The following is a 15,368-nucleotide window of genomic DNA, read 5'->3' as shown; positions in this document are numbered from 1 at the left end:
AAGAAAGAAGTCAGAGCATGGGTAATGGTGGATGGGGGTCTTAAAGGTCAAAAGGCCCATTCACCTTTCCAAGGTGGAATATCAGTTGAAAGGGTGGGAGTTGATCCATTTGGGTGGATCTGCTCTCTTTGGGCAGGGTTCCTACATTTGACTCTATTATCCCAGTATTTTTAGTCTATTATAAGGAGGCAGGTGATAGACGTGGTGTCTCTTTGCTTCCTGCAGGAAGAGGAGCAGGACGGGCTCCCTATAAGGAAAATGGGGAAGGAGAAGGGCATGGGGGAAGGGGCTGATTTTGACCTGGTTGATATCCACACAGGGCGAGGTTATGAGCAGTTGTTTTCCGGGGACTGCCTGGTCAATAAATCAAGAGATGAGATGGAAAATTACTGGTCTGAAACTGAGAATGAGAAAAATCATAATTAGTGGCCTTAACATAGGAAATAACCAAGGAGGCCATGATTCTAGCACCGCAAGGATGGAGTAGCCTGAGGGTGCAGCAAATTATCTTTAATTCCCACCACGGAGATCTGGTGTTTTTGCTTTTTTTTTTTTTAGAGGGCCTTTTTAAGGTGACAACATGGAAAAAGTTGTTCCCATGTTTATTAGAAAAGAGAAAAGAGATTGGCTTACCTTCCACTAGCAAAAATACCCATAGTTTAGTTTCCATAGTTCCCATAGATGGTATCCTGGGGGCATCTTGATTTTCTGGGGATTGTCAGTCTTTTGCAGCTAGGCTCAGGAGTTGGGATTTTTCACTAGGTCTTGGGAGTAACTGCAAAATGAGCTCTTCAGAAAGTCAAACTTTCAGTGAAGCCCTTCACAGGTTTGGGGAGGGTTTGGATTTGGGCACTGCTTTGTTCAAAAGCCTGGTTTGTTGCATTTAAAACACAGACCTGGGGGAGATGTTGTTCTCTCAAAGTGCCCCAAAAAGTTTCGAGGAGTAGCCAGGTTTGTCTAATGGTGGAAGCCAATAACCAGAGCTTTGAGAGGTGCTGCTGCATCTTAAAGGCCTGATGGATGAAATCTTGCTGGGGGTTTTGAGGGCCCTGGGGGGATTTTTGGAGTTTTCTTCAGATATCAGGCACAGACTGAGAGATAAAATGCATATTAATAATGAGTCTGCCATTGGCACTCTTCTGCGATAGTGCAGTTTATGGGTGGAGAGCTTCATTAAGACAGGCTAAAAATTGGTCAGGATTTTCATCCTGCTTCTGGATTATTTCTTTTAATTTATCATAATTGATGGCCTTACAGGCTTCTTTATTTTAGTCCTTCTAAGAGACACTGGACCATGTGGTTATGGAGGTGGACTCCAGGAGCGTCAGTTTGATAGTGCCAATTGGAGTCCTCCCAAGGGAAGCACCTTCCTGCAGGGTTTAGTGTATTCTATGTATGTCTTCTGCATGAATCTGGGCCTGGGTCCAGACCTGCTCTCTCTCCCCTGAAGTTAGGGTGGAGGTGAGGGTGACATATAAATCAGGCCAGATTATATCATATGATTGGTTAGATACCCAAATTCTTGAGGGATTTTTGTGGGATCTGTAGAGAATGAACCTAATCTCTGACTTATGTGGGAGAGGTCTGAGAGAGAAAAAAGGACATGAAAGGTGGGGGGAGGGGTGGAGAAAGAGAGGATATGGCAGAATTCTATAGGTAGGAATGCTATGGGTAGGAATGAAGTCAAAGGAGCAGGGGCTATGGAGGGGCAGAAGGTGGGGGGGAGTTGTCTGCCAGGTCAAAAGAAAATAATGGAGATTCAGATGGATCAGGGGAAGCCAGTTTCACGGGCACAAGAAAAATCTGAGAGGGTTCACAAGACAAGCACAGAGAAGGAATGTTTTGGATGAGGAGAAAAGCCTGGATGTAGGGAATTTCAAACCATTTGCCTAATCTCCGACAATAATTATTGAGATCAGTGAGGACTAAGAAGTCAAATGTCCCATTTTCAGGTCACCTTGAGCCACTGTCCAGTTTGTTCATAGGCCAAGCAGTAGTATAGAAAAAGATGAAACATTTAGGTTTAAGGTCAGGGTAGAGCCATAGAGGCTTGAGGTTACTTAAAAAGCAGCTTAAAGGTGAAGAAGGGAGAATCCGTGACTGAGCATTCCCCATATCAGAAACTAGAGGTAAAAAAATTAAACAAATGAAGTTAAAGCAAGAATGTAGAGAGCCTGTAGGTGGCCAGGGTTGGGATCAGGAAGGTACTCACCCTCTGCATGTGAAACCAGCCAGAGAAAAAATGGAGGAGGAGGAAGGAAGTAGCTGAGGGCTGGGCTCAGGGATATTAGGTCTCCATGTGTGACTTTGAACCAGCTGGAAAAAAAATAGTGATCCAGCCCTAGGGCAGGGCAGCTCCCATGTAGGAGGCACTGAACAGGGGGAGTCTGACTCACCAGGGTCAGTCTGTGACTAGTACCAGATTTAGGAGGCACAGACTACTGGAACTTTTCAGCTCACAATGGAGAAATGGAAGAGAAGTCAGAGAGAGGCTTTAAGAGACCCAGAGATGGAGGGTGAGTAAAAGAGAACTTAAAAAAATTCAGGGAGTGGTTCTAGACAAATGCTCACCTCACCAATAATGGATGAATTTCAGGTGGGGATTAGAGGGGTCCCAGTTTCCCTTTGTCTCATGAGTGTAAGAGTCCATCTGGGTGGGGTGTCTCACCCTGAGGGGGCTTCTCTCCACCCCAGATTCTCAGTGCCAAAATGAGAGGTCAAAGATCAAAAATCAAAACTATTGAGAGATGCAAAATGAAAGGAAAACAGAATCAAGTTTCTGTGTGAGCAACAGAGGTCTTTATTCCACCCCAGTGAAAGTGAGCTGAGTTCAAGAAAGAAGGCAGCACATGAATAATGGTGGATGGGGGGTTAAAGTTTGGAAGGGTGATGGGTTGCCCCATTCACCTTTCCAGATTGGGACATCTGTTAGAAGGGTGGGGGATTGGCCCATTCACCTTTCCAGGGTAGGACATCCATCAGAAGGGTGGGGGATTGGCCCATTCATCTTTCCAGGGTGGGACATCCATCAGAAGGGTGGGGGTTGATCCATTTGTCTACTTGGACAGGGTTCCTACATTTGACTCTGTCACATATCTCTTCCGCCTTTGCCTTCTGTCATGAATAGAGGCTTCCTGAGGCACTCATCAGAAACAGATGCCAACACCATGCTTTTGTACAGCCCAAAGAACCATGAGTCAAATAAACCTCTTTTCTTTATAAATTACCTATCTTCAGCTATTTCCCTTATTACAATACAAAATGGACTAAAACAGTGAACATTACCAAGAATGGGTGTGGTGGGCAGAACAATGCCCCTTCCCAAGATATACACATTCTAATTACCAGAACCTGTAAATATGTTACTTTATATGGCAAAAGGGACTTGGCACTTAATTACAATTTAAGTTAAGGATCTTGAGATAGGGAGAACTGTCCTAGATTATCAAGATTGGTTCAATGTAATCACAAGGATCCTGAAAAGTAGAAAAGTGAGGCAGAATGGGTCAGAGAATGAGATTTAATGAAAACAGAGTTTGCAGTGATATGTCTGTTGGTTTTAAAGATGGAAGGGGACCATGGACTGAGGAATGCAGGACAGCCTACAGAAGCTAAAAAGGGGAAGGAGACAGATTCTGCTCTCAAGCCTCCAGAAGGAATGCAGCTGTGCCAATGCCCTGATTTTTAGCCCAATGGACCCATTTCAGGCTGCTGATCTCCAGAAGTCATAAATTTGAGATCATAAATTTGTGTTATTTTAATCTACTAAATTTGTGGTAATTTGTTACAGCAGCAGTAAGAAGTAAAAGCAATGATATAAATCAAAATCTTGTGCCATCTGATAGAATGCAATGAAAGGAATTTGGCATCATTGCTAAGATATTTCTGACACAGAATCAGAAATTGAGGCACAGAATCTAAATTTAGTCATGAGAAAACATTAGACAAATCTAAATGGAGGAACATTTTGCAATATAACTGGTCTGTAATTTTCATTAAGTGTCAAGTTCGTGAAAGTCAAGGAAAGACCAAGGAACTCTTCCATATTGAAGGAGACTAAAGAGACATCATAAATAAATGCAACATATGATTCTAGCCTGGATTCTCTTCCTGTAAAGGATATATTGGGGAAATTGGTGAAATCTGGAGATTAGATGTTAGTAATGCATTGATTACAGTTATGTAGGAAAATGCCATTGTAAGAGACACACTTCTAAAATATTCATGGGTGATGATGCATCACATTGGAAACTTACTCTCAAATGGCTTAGGAAAAAGTTTATTGCCCTATACTTGCAAATTTTCTGTAAGTTTGATATCAATACTATTTTAAATAAAAAATAACCTATAGCTAGGAGGAAAGCTATAAATATAGATTATATTTAAGTCTTCAAAACCTATGAATAAGCAATCTGACTTTCAGAAGTAAATTAGCTTGTTCAAATGCAGGTAACTAGTAAATGACAGAACATAACATCAAATAACAAATGCAAACTTCTGGGCCAGATTTTTAGATTTTTCCCTGTAGGAGAAAATTTATTACATTATTTTGGGTCCTTTTACAATTGTTCAGTTCTTCATATCAAAAATTTCAAAAGTGTCTATCTTCAAATAGAATCTACTTTCTGATTCTATTCTCATTGTGTTCAAAGCAGGCACAAGAACATCTTTGATCTCTCTGGGTTCAGGTCATCCAAAGTCAGTTGTCCAGTGGAGATGGTAGGGAGAGGTTGGGAGATGAGAGAAGGAAAGTGTATTCTCTTTCTCCAATTTAACTCCATCTCTGCTTTTCATAGCATTCTTCCCACCTTCTGTTTTCTATTTTTCTCCCCAAATGAAAACCCCAGATAAGGAATGGGTACCAAAATGTTTGGGGAATATAAAAGAGAATTGTGGGAGAAGGAGAAAAACCATTACATTACCTTCTTCCTAATCTAAGAAAGTAAAAGGACATGGGCTATACATTATTATATACTTTGTCTCCATGTTATAAAAAGTAATTCATTTTTATGACTTTTCCATTTAAATATTATGCCAATGATTCCACTGTATTCTCTGAATGCATTCTGCAATATTTTTGTTCTAATTTAATACCCTCCCATTTATGTGAACAGCTCATCTAAGTGCTGACAGCTCAAAGAAGTAGCATATGCTCTTCATTCACTCTCATCTCTAATTATCTGAGCAAACAATTAATAGTTACTAATTTGCCATTTGTCAGAAGACATGTTTATTCATTTATTTAACTACCAAATCCCTCATCTGCGACTTACACACAAGTACTGTAACTTCTTATAGGTACCCTTTTGGTTTATGGAGTTCAGTCCCCCTCCCTCTTCCATACTTCTCAACCTCTGCCTAAAACTTTACCAACTCCTTCTATTGCATTCTATTGCATCTTCGCTCAATTGCAAAACTCTCTGCACCCTCAAACTTGTCCAAGTTTTCTTGCAGTTGTAATAACATTGTCAAAATCTGTCTTTTCCCTGACTATATTTTCAGCCTTGAAGCCTGCAATAATGTGTTAATTATTCTTATTTTCTCCAATTCATATGAAAAGAGGGTTAAACATTTCCCTGCTTCCCATTGCCCTGTAGTTGTCCTCATGTGACTTCCCCTTTTTGCCTTCCATGTTTTATATCACCTTCTCCTAATACTTGTGCACCCTGGCTTCTAGGCTTTAGAAAGGCCAGATCTATGTACTAGATGCACATGATCTAGGCTTTATTTAGGCCTATGATTACTCTGGATCCATGGTAACTCTGGATATGACCAGATTTCAACAGTGTGAACCACTGCTACCTTGATTATGGACTTCATTTCCTGTTTGTAAAGCGTTCCCTAGTTAGTTACTTCTTGTGTGCCTACTACTCACCCTTCCTGTCACAGTTACCACACCATGTCTTCCGATTTCTTCTATTTTTTCCTTCTCTAGTTCTGTCCAGATGATATAGACTGCCCTTTGAGCTGCCTAAAGTAACATTTCCCAGTTTCTTTCTTTTTTTTTTTTTTTTGAGACAGAGTCTCACTTTATTGCCCTTGGTAGAGTGTCGTGACATCACAGCTCACAGCAACCTCCAACTCCTAGGCTTAGGCGAGTCTCCTGCCCCAGCCTCCCAAGTAGCTGGGACTATAGATGCCTGCCACAATGCCTGGCTATATTTCCTTGCAGTTTGGCCAGGGCTGGGTTAGAACCTGCCACCCTCGGTATACAGGGCTGGCGCCCTACCCACTGAGCCACAGGCACCTCCCTATTTCCCATTTTCTACTATTGACATTTCTAGAAGAAAAATCCTAAAGCCCAAGAGACAATGGCAGGGGAGGGGCAGGTTCTTTATATTTGTAATCTACTAAATTCCAAAACTGTCCTGCCTCTAATGATTATTTTAGCTTAAGGTTTAGATTCTTCTTTCCCACTTCTGACACTGTTATCCTTTGGCTTTAACATCTATCCCGATTCATTAACTGTTATGGACTCATATGTCAACCATGCCATTGGTAAAATCTCTCAAATTTTGAGTTCATCTCATTGCCCCTCTTCAAAATCTCGCTATTCCATCCTTATTCTTTGCTCCCCAAGAGGCTTTATGTCAGTGGTTCTCGACCTTCCTAATGCCGCAATGTATTTTCATTGTTACAAAGGAGTCACAACCCACAGATTGAGAACCGTTGTTTTATGTTCAGGTAGAATATTTAATTACACTTAAGGAGATCCCAAGTTCAAAAACAAATTATTTCTCCTTTGCCTGAATTTTCTTTTCTTTTCTCTTTATTGTTGGGTATTCATTGAGGGTACAAAGAACCTGCCTGAATTTTCATATTAGACAAAGAGCTTCAGGGAGAGAAAACATTTGATTATTCACCTTTATATCTAGCCTTTGTTCTTTGAAAAATGATTAGCACATACTAGACATTCATAAATGTTGGATGAATGGTCACTCCTGAATTATTAAATATTGGACATTGTTGACAGGCTTGCTATATATTCTTCATAAAAAACACTGAGCAGCTAGTAAAATTGACAGGGGAGGAGCCAAAGAAGGGAGGACAAATTCTTTCCTGCAAAAATGTCCCCTCTTTTCCCTTCTTTCATTAGATTTATATACAGTATTAAAAAAAAAATCTTAAGCTTTAGTACCTGAATATCTTATGTGTAAATTATGATAAAATAATGTGAAAAAGTTGAAGGCAGAAGTGTGTAGAATTTTTTTTTGTAATCATTCTACTAAAGAAGGGTGTAGAGTAACTCCCCACTCTTTAAGTCCTTAAGTATAGACTGAGTGTAGAGACTTCCTTTCAAATAGTACAAGAAATAGGAGGAAATATATAACATTTAAGGGGAGAATCTTGATAAAAATTACCTCAGCAAGGTGATCATGATTAACATTGATAGTAAGATGTGATGTGAATAGTGGATACCTTTGATGTGATGTGATGACACTGGCAACTAACTTCTGTGGCCTTCCTCCCAAAAACACTTAATCTAAGTCTAATCATGAGGAAAACATCAGACAAATTCCAAAAGAGGGGCATCCTACAAAATATCTGACCAGTTCTCCACAAAACAGTCAAGGTCATCAAAAGCAAGGAAGGTCAGAGACACTGTCGAGCCAAGAGGAGCCTCAGCAGACATGACGCTTAAATGTAATATGTCATCCTGGATGGGATCCTAGAACAGAAAAGGCACATCAGGTGAAAACTCAAGAAATATAAATAAAGTATGGACTTTGGTTAACAATACTACATCAATGTTGGTTCATTAATTGTAAGAAATATACCATACTAAGAGATTAGTAATTAGGAATATTGAGTGTGGGATATATGTGGACTCTGTGATATCTTCTCCATTTTTCTGTAAATCTACAACTTTTCTAAAACATAAAGTCTGTGTATTTAAAAGGTTTTTAGACTACCTGTAAGGCTGGCCTCCGATTCCGTGCCCTTTGTTTTTCACTGCCTACCAATTAAAAGACCAAATTTCTTAGGTTAGCGACTAAAGACCTAGAAGATGGCAAAATACTGTCCCGTGATAATCTGCAGCTCTTATCAAGAAAGGAAGACTTTTCTTCCAACTTTTACATGTGGGCTCAGTCAGTGACTTGCTAATGTGAAATAACTAGAGGCTTGAAAAGCACTTAAACATTGAGGCATATCTTCTTTGCTGCTCTCAGAACACTGTTGCCATGTCAACAACCCCAAGTGAGACAGATGAAGTGAGAACACAGAAGACAAGTGAGGCACATCAGCCCTCAGTCTATCAACTAGACATGTGAATGAGGGTATCCAATCCCAGTTGATATTCCAGCTGACTCCAGCTGCATGGGTAAGCACAAGAACTGACCAGTTGCTGACAGCCCTAACTGACAACCCATTAAGTAGTGAACCAATAGTTGTTTTAAGACACTAAAAGTTGGAGTGTTACACAGCACAGCAGCAAAGTCTGATATACCTCTCTATTACCGTACCAAGTCACATTTCCAACCTTTTTTTCCAAATTTCCCTATGTTCTACCCAAAGTGCAGGACTTTTTGATCCCCAAAAATGCTTTGCACTTTTTAAAATACTTTCTCACAAAAATTTTCTTCACTTGAAGTGCTTTTAGTTCCAAATTTCTATTTAAGAAAATGTCACTCATCTTCACTTTCTTCAGAAAGTTTGGTACAAAAATATAAAGAGGAGAAGAAAAATTAGTTCGCTAGATTTCCTCTTAGAGCACTGCATTCTTAAGAAATGCATTGTTGGCTTGGTGTCCTGAGCTCACTGATTAGGGCACTGGCCACATGAACCTGGGCTGGTGGGTTCAAACCCAACGAGGACCTGCTAAACAACAATGACAATAATAGGACAAGATGGCTGACTGAAGCCAGCTTTCCACAGAGGCTCCCATCCAGAATGGGAGTTAAAGGACAGAAATTTAGCAAGTAGCCTGGCGGATTAGAGCTGCGCCAAGAGAGAAGGTTGAAGAATGCACATCAACCCTGCTGAGGCATACTGCGACCCCAAGGATACAAACAAAAGGTACAAAATCCATCACCAACTGGACGGGAGTCCCCTCCCCCATGAGAACGGCTTGGAGTACCCCATAAACAAATGAGCAGAGTTCAAAAGTCCTCCCATTATAGTCCACGACACAGACCCTCTAAAAACTGGACCTACTTCCCCTACTAGGGTGCCATTGTGCTCTCCTGCCAGGCATAAAACTGTGTAAAGCTGTAGATATTCTCTACCTGCAAGTCTGAGCTCCCGACACTCCCTCTACTCTCACTCTGAGGTCTGGAAGGCTGTCCCTCAGGAGTCCAGATTCTTGGGCAATTTCTCGAGGGGTGTGGACAGGGCCTGGACTGCAGCTGGTCAGTGTTGATTCTGTGGCATGGAGTGAGGAGAGGATGTTCGACTGACAGGGAACCACACTGGAGCGGTGGTGCCCTGAGGCGCAGAGCATCAGCTATTTTTGGCAACAATAGGGCTCACCCCTAGATATTCTGGAGTCACACCCCCTGTCTCTCTGGGCAACCAGAGGAGGCTGGGCATCTTCTCAGGTAGCAACCACTCATGAAAGATAGGGGACAGAAAGGCAGGCCCCATGAGAAAAGGGTTTGCCTGAGGCAGTACTGGCCTGGGTGGAGCGCAGGGACTAGAAAACACATGTGCAGTGCCAGCTGATTCCCAGAGCAGGGCTGACCCAGAAACTGCTTTACAGATCCACCTGGCCCCCAGGGGACCATAACCATAGACAAAGAAGGGAAGGAGGCTAGAACTGACAGCTAACCATGCTGCAAATAGAAACCTGGAGCAGAAAAGACAGGGTCTGAGGCACAGGTTCTGTGAACTCAAAACAGCTTCTCTTCTGCAGGGGATTTAGCAGGGACAGAAACAAATTCCAAAAAGTTGTTCTGTTCAGTCAGTAACATCAATCAGGGGCAGGGCTGGAACTGAGTGAACACCCCTAGCCTCCAATAAGTGCCCAAGGTTGTCAGGCCTAACCTCCCCCTTCTGGATAGAGGCAGAAAGCAGCAGCCTGGCTGAGGAGACATAGATTCCTTGTGATTCAGGTAGGTGCAAACCCCTGGAGTATCTGCTCATTGGAGGCAACTGGGTCACAGCCCTATGGGGTTATCACGGGTGTGACAGAGGTGCAAGGTAGGGAAGGAGGCATGAACCTTCCTAGACTAACCTGTTTGCTGGGTGGGTCCTCCCGACCTCACGGAACACCAGAGCAAGTCATATCTGCATTGTCAGCAGACCTGTGTGATCTAGTTGCCAAGACTTTTTAAACTCTCTCACCTAAGACAGGTGCTGACTGATACAATTGATTTAGACCTTTTGAACTGAGCCAATCGCCCAAGGACTACCCAAGTAGTGCCCTGGTTGTGTGGTTGTAGGAAGGTTTGATTTTCCTTTTCCAATTGTTGCCTGTGGTGGTTGGGGTGACTTAATTGCTGGTATTTCTCCACAGCTGAAACTTCAAACTAGAGTAACTATTTCACTAGGGTCAGACAGAGACCAGCTGAAAATAGGACAGAGCCATTTAGCCCCACCACACCAAACAGGTCCCCAGTTTCTCAGGCCATAGCACCGTTAGGGTCCTCAGCAAAGCTCCAGGGGAAAAGTCAAATGGTGTAACATAATCATGGGGCAGAATCAGTGGAAAAACTCTGGTAACATGAATAACCAGAGTACATCAACCCCCCCAAAAAAGATATGGCAGATGTAACTGAAGATACCATTCATAAACAGCTGGCCGAGATGTCAGAAATAAATTCAGAATTTGGATTGCAAACAAGATTAATAGAATGGAGAAAAATTTAGAATTAGAAATTTGAGGAGCAATACAAAAGGTGGAATTAGAAACTCGAGGAGAAATTCAAAAGCTGTCTCAAGAATTCAATGAAGTTAAAGACAAAACCACCAAAGATTTTGACACAATGAAGCAAGAATTTGCAGTCCTCAAAGATCTGAAAAATACAGTAGAATCCCTCAGTAACAAAGTGGAGCAAGCAGAAGAAAGGATTTCTGACATTGAAGACAAAGCTTTTGAACACTCCCAAATCCCAAACAGGAAGAGAAATGGAGAGCAAAAATAGATCATTCTCTCAGAGAGCTCTGGAATAAACTGAAGAAGGCTAATATCCACCTCACTGGAATCCCTGAAAGCGATGAAGTGGTTTCCCAAGGCACAGAGACCCTTGTTCATGAAATTATGAAAGAGAATTTTCCAGACATGCCAAGAGATTCTGAAATTCAGATAGCAGACAGTTTCAGAACCCCAGAAAGACTCAACCCGAATAAGACATCACACAGGCACATCATAATTAACTTCATTAAAGTTAATGTGAAGGAGAAAATTCTGAAAGGAGCCAGACATAAGAAAACCATTACCTACAAAGGGAACAATATTAGAATGACTATAGATCTCTCTGCTGAAACTTTTCAAGCCAGAAGAGGGTGGTCATCGACTTTTAATCTAAAACAAAACAACTTTCAAACCTGGATCCTATATTCAGCTACACAGAGTTTCATTTATGATGGAAAAATTAAATAATTTAATGACATTCACATATTGAAGAAATTTGCCATAACCAAACCAGCTCTTCAGATATTCTCAGACCTATTCTCCATAATGACCAGACCAATCCTCTACCACAAAAGTAAACTCACTCAAAAACTTTTGATCAAACTCCAACTTTCACAGTGACAAAAGGATTAAAAATGTCCACTGGACTTTTGAAAAACTCAATACCTAAAATTTTACTGGACTTATCTATATTATCTGTTAATGTGAATGGCTTAAACTGTCCTCTAAAGAGACACAGGTTGGTTGACTGGATACAAAAACTCAAGCCAGATGTTTGCTGTATACAAGAATCACATCTTACCTTAAAAGATAGACTCAGGGTGAAAGGATGGTCATCCATATTTCAGGCAAATGGTAATCAGAAAAAAGCAGGTGTTGCAATTTTTTGCAGACACAATAGGCTTTAAACCAACAAAAGTAAGGAAGGATAAGAATGGTCACTTCATATTTGTTAAGGGTAATACTCAATATGATGCGATTTCAATTATTAATATTAATGCACCCAACCAAAATGCACCACAATTTATAACAGAAATTCTAACAGACATTAGCAACTTGATTTCCTCCAGCTCCATAATATTTAGAGATTCCAACACTCCTTTGGCAGTGTTGGATAGATCCTCCAGTAAGAAGCTGAGCAAAGAAATTTTAAATTTAAACCTAACCATCCAACATTTGGATTTAGCAGACATCTACAGAACATTTCATCCCAACAAAACTGAATACACATACTTCTCATCAGCCTACAGAACATACTCCAAAACCGATCACATCTTAGGTCACAAGTCTGACCTCAGTAATTTAAAGGAATAGAAATTATTCCTTGCTCCCTGGAGTGATTCCGTCCTACGCAGCTGTTCCTTGGAGCAGTACTCGTTTATCTCCATCCGCCTTCTCCCCCACCTAAGTGCGTGCCACCACCTCATGGAAGATTCGATGGACATGGACATGAGCCCCTTGAAGCCTCAGAACTATCTTTTCAGTTGTGAACTAAAGGCTGGCAAAGATTATCACTTTAAGGTGGGTAATGATGAAAATGAGCACCAGTTATCTTTAAGAACAGTCAGTTTAGGGGCTGGTGCAAAGGATGAGTTGCACATTGTTGAAGCAGAGGCAATGAATTATGAAGGCAGTCCAATTAAAGTAATACTGGCAACTTTGAAAATGTCTGTACAGCCAACGGTTTCTCTTGGGGGCTTTGAAATAACACCACTGGTGGTCTTACGGTTGAAGTGTGGTTCAGGGCCTGTGCATATTAGTGGGCAGCACTTAGTAGCTGTGGAAGAAGATGCAGAGTCAGAAGATGAAGAGGAGGAGGATGTGAAATTCTGACGTGAAGCCATCTGGTCCTGGGCTTTTCTTTTTAGGGAGATTTCGTATGGTTGATGCTTCACGTCAGAATTTTACCAAACCTTTAAATAGGAACTAGTACCCATATTACTCAACCTGTTCCAAAATATAGAAAAGGAAGGAAGACTACCCAACATGTTCTATGAAGCAAACATCACCCTGATCCCCAAACCAGGAAAAGACCCAACAAGAAAAGAAAATTATAGACCAATATCACTAATGAATATAGATGCAAAAACATTCAACAAGATCCTAACAAACAGAATCCAGCAACACATCAAACAAGTTATAAATCATGACCAAATCAGTTTTATCCCAGGTTCTCAAGGCTGGTTCAATATATGTAAATTGATAAATATAATTCAGCACATAAACAAATTAAAAAACAAAGACCATATGATTCTCTCAATAGATGCAGAAAAAGCTTTTGATAATATCCAGCATCCCTTCATGATCAGAACACTTAAGAAAATTGGTAGAGAAGGGACATTTCTTAAACTGATAGAGGCCATCTACAGCAAACCCACAGCCAATATCGTATTGAATGGAGTTAAATTGAAATCATTTCCACTCAGATCAGGAACCAGACAAGGTTGCCCATTGTCTCCACTGCTCTTTAACATTGTATGGAAGTTTTAGCCATCGCAATTAGGAAAGAAAATGCAATCAAGGGTATCCATATAGGGTCAGAAGAGATCAAACTTTCACTCTTTGCAGATGATATGATTGTATATCTGGAAAACACCAGGGATTCTACTACAAAACTCTAAGAAGTGATCAAGGAATACAGCAGCATCTCAGGTTACAAAATCAACATCCATAAATCGTTAGCCTTTACATATACCAACAATAGTCAAGCTGAAAAAACAGTTAAGGACTCTATTTCATTCACAGTATTGCCAAGAAGATGAAATATTTGGGGTTTATCTAACAAAGGACGTGAAAGATCTCTATAAAGAGAACTATGAAACTCTAAGAAAAGAAATAGCTGAAAATATTAACAAATGGAAAAACATACCATGCTCATGGCTGGGAAGAATCAACATTGTTAAAATGTCTATGCTACCCAAAGCAATATACAATTTTAATGCACTCCCTATTAAAGGGGGAAAGGAGGGAGAGGGAGGGGGAAGGATGGTCAGAGGGAGGGTGATTTGTGGGATTACACCTGCGGTGCATCTTACAAGGGTACATGTGAAACTTAGTAAATGTAGAATATAATTGTCTTAACACAATAACTAAGAAAATGCCAGGAAGTCTATGTTAACCAGTGTCATGAAAATGTGTCTAACTGTTTATAAAACCAGTGTATCACCATTTTTATTGTTTAAACAAATTTGATTCAATGAAATCTTAAAAATAATGGATCATATACTATAGTTTGCAAGGAAGATATATATTTTTTATTCTGTAACAAGTTTTATGATCACATTAATGTACACAGCTATGATTTAATGTTAATAAAAAAAAGAAAAAAGAAAGTCAGTTATTATTTCTAGTAAGAAAAAATAGAGTATTCAGGGTCACAGCAGTGTCCCTCTGGATAAGTAGTCCCCACTTCCTGCAACTCTCTCCCGTGGGGTGAGACAAGAGGTCCTCAGTTCACCGCTCACCTGTAGAAAATCCATAGTGAGCTAAGGAAAAAAAAAAAAAAAAAGACAGTACTCTTGCGGGAGTGGGTGGATACTTTTCCTTTGCGATGAGTTTTATACCTGAAATTTGTTTTCTTGGAGTCACAGCTTGCCTCCACAGAGGTGATTGCAGTTATCACTCTTCTCTCTCCGCTCAGCTCCCAGTCTTCAGCATTGTTGGGTACTTTCTGGTCATAATCCTTCCTTCTAGATGGGAGCTTCTGTCAAAAGCTGGCTCCAGTCGGCCATCTTGCTCCTCCTCCAATTTTTCTATTTTTTAGTAGAGACAAGGTCTCACTCTTGCTCAGGCTGGTCTTGAACTCCTTAGTTCAAGCAATACACCTGTTTTGGCCTCCAAAGTTCTAGGATTATAGGCATTAACCAGCACTCTAGACCCAAAGTAATAAATGAAGAATTTAAAAATTAAATTTCCTAGAGTAGATGATTTAGAACATATGTCAGGATGCAACAAGTGAGCACAGTTTTCCTATCATTCCCATATTCACCTGGTGTTAGAATCTGATATTTTTAAGTCTTTTAATAAATGTTAAATGGAAAGAAAAATGGTTGATTCCATTTCTTTTTATTGTTTAAACAAATTTGATTCAATGAAATCTTAAAAATAATGGATCTATACTATAGTTTGCAAGGAAGATATACATTTTTTATTCTGTAACAAGTTTTATGAATTGTCCTCAGATGCTGACAGCTATTCCTTTTACTTTGCTCCCAACAAATGACCTTTACTTCTAGGCATGAACTCCCTCAATAGACTGCCTCCACACCTATGTGCTCATCCTAAATTCCTTCTC

At 40.5% G+C, this 15,368-nt stretch overlaps 1 protein-coding gene across 1 annotated transcript; it reads left to right on the top strand.

Annotated features, from left to right (window-relative positions):
* Nucleotides 1–12,401: 12,401 nt before the first annotated feature.
* On the top strand, nucleotides 12,402–12,922 carry LOC128598760 (nucleophosmin-like). The gene has a single exon (XM_053609518.1). It carries the CDS (start codon nucleotides 12,500–12,502, stop codon nucleotides 12,905–12,907), a length of 408 nt encoding a protein of 135 aa, XP_053465493.1. The 5' UTR covers nucleotides 12,402–12,499; the 3' UTR covers nucleotides 12,908–12,922.
* Nucleotides 12,923–15,368: the final 2,446 nt, after the last annotated feature.

Source organism: Nycticebus coucang, chromosome 11 (genome assembly GCF_027406575.1).
Source record: "Nycticebus coucang isolate mNycCou1 chromosome 11, mNycCou1.pri, whole genome shotgun sequence".
NCBI classification, from domain to species: Eukaryota; Metazoa; Chordata; class Mammalia; order Primates; family Lorisidae; genus Nycticebus; species Nycticebus coucang.
The sequence above is the reverse complement of the archived record's forward strand: the minus strand, read 5'-3'. Positions and strand labels throughout refer to the sequence as shown.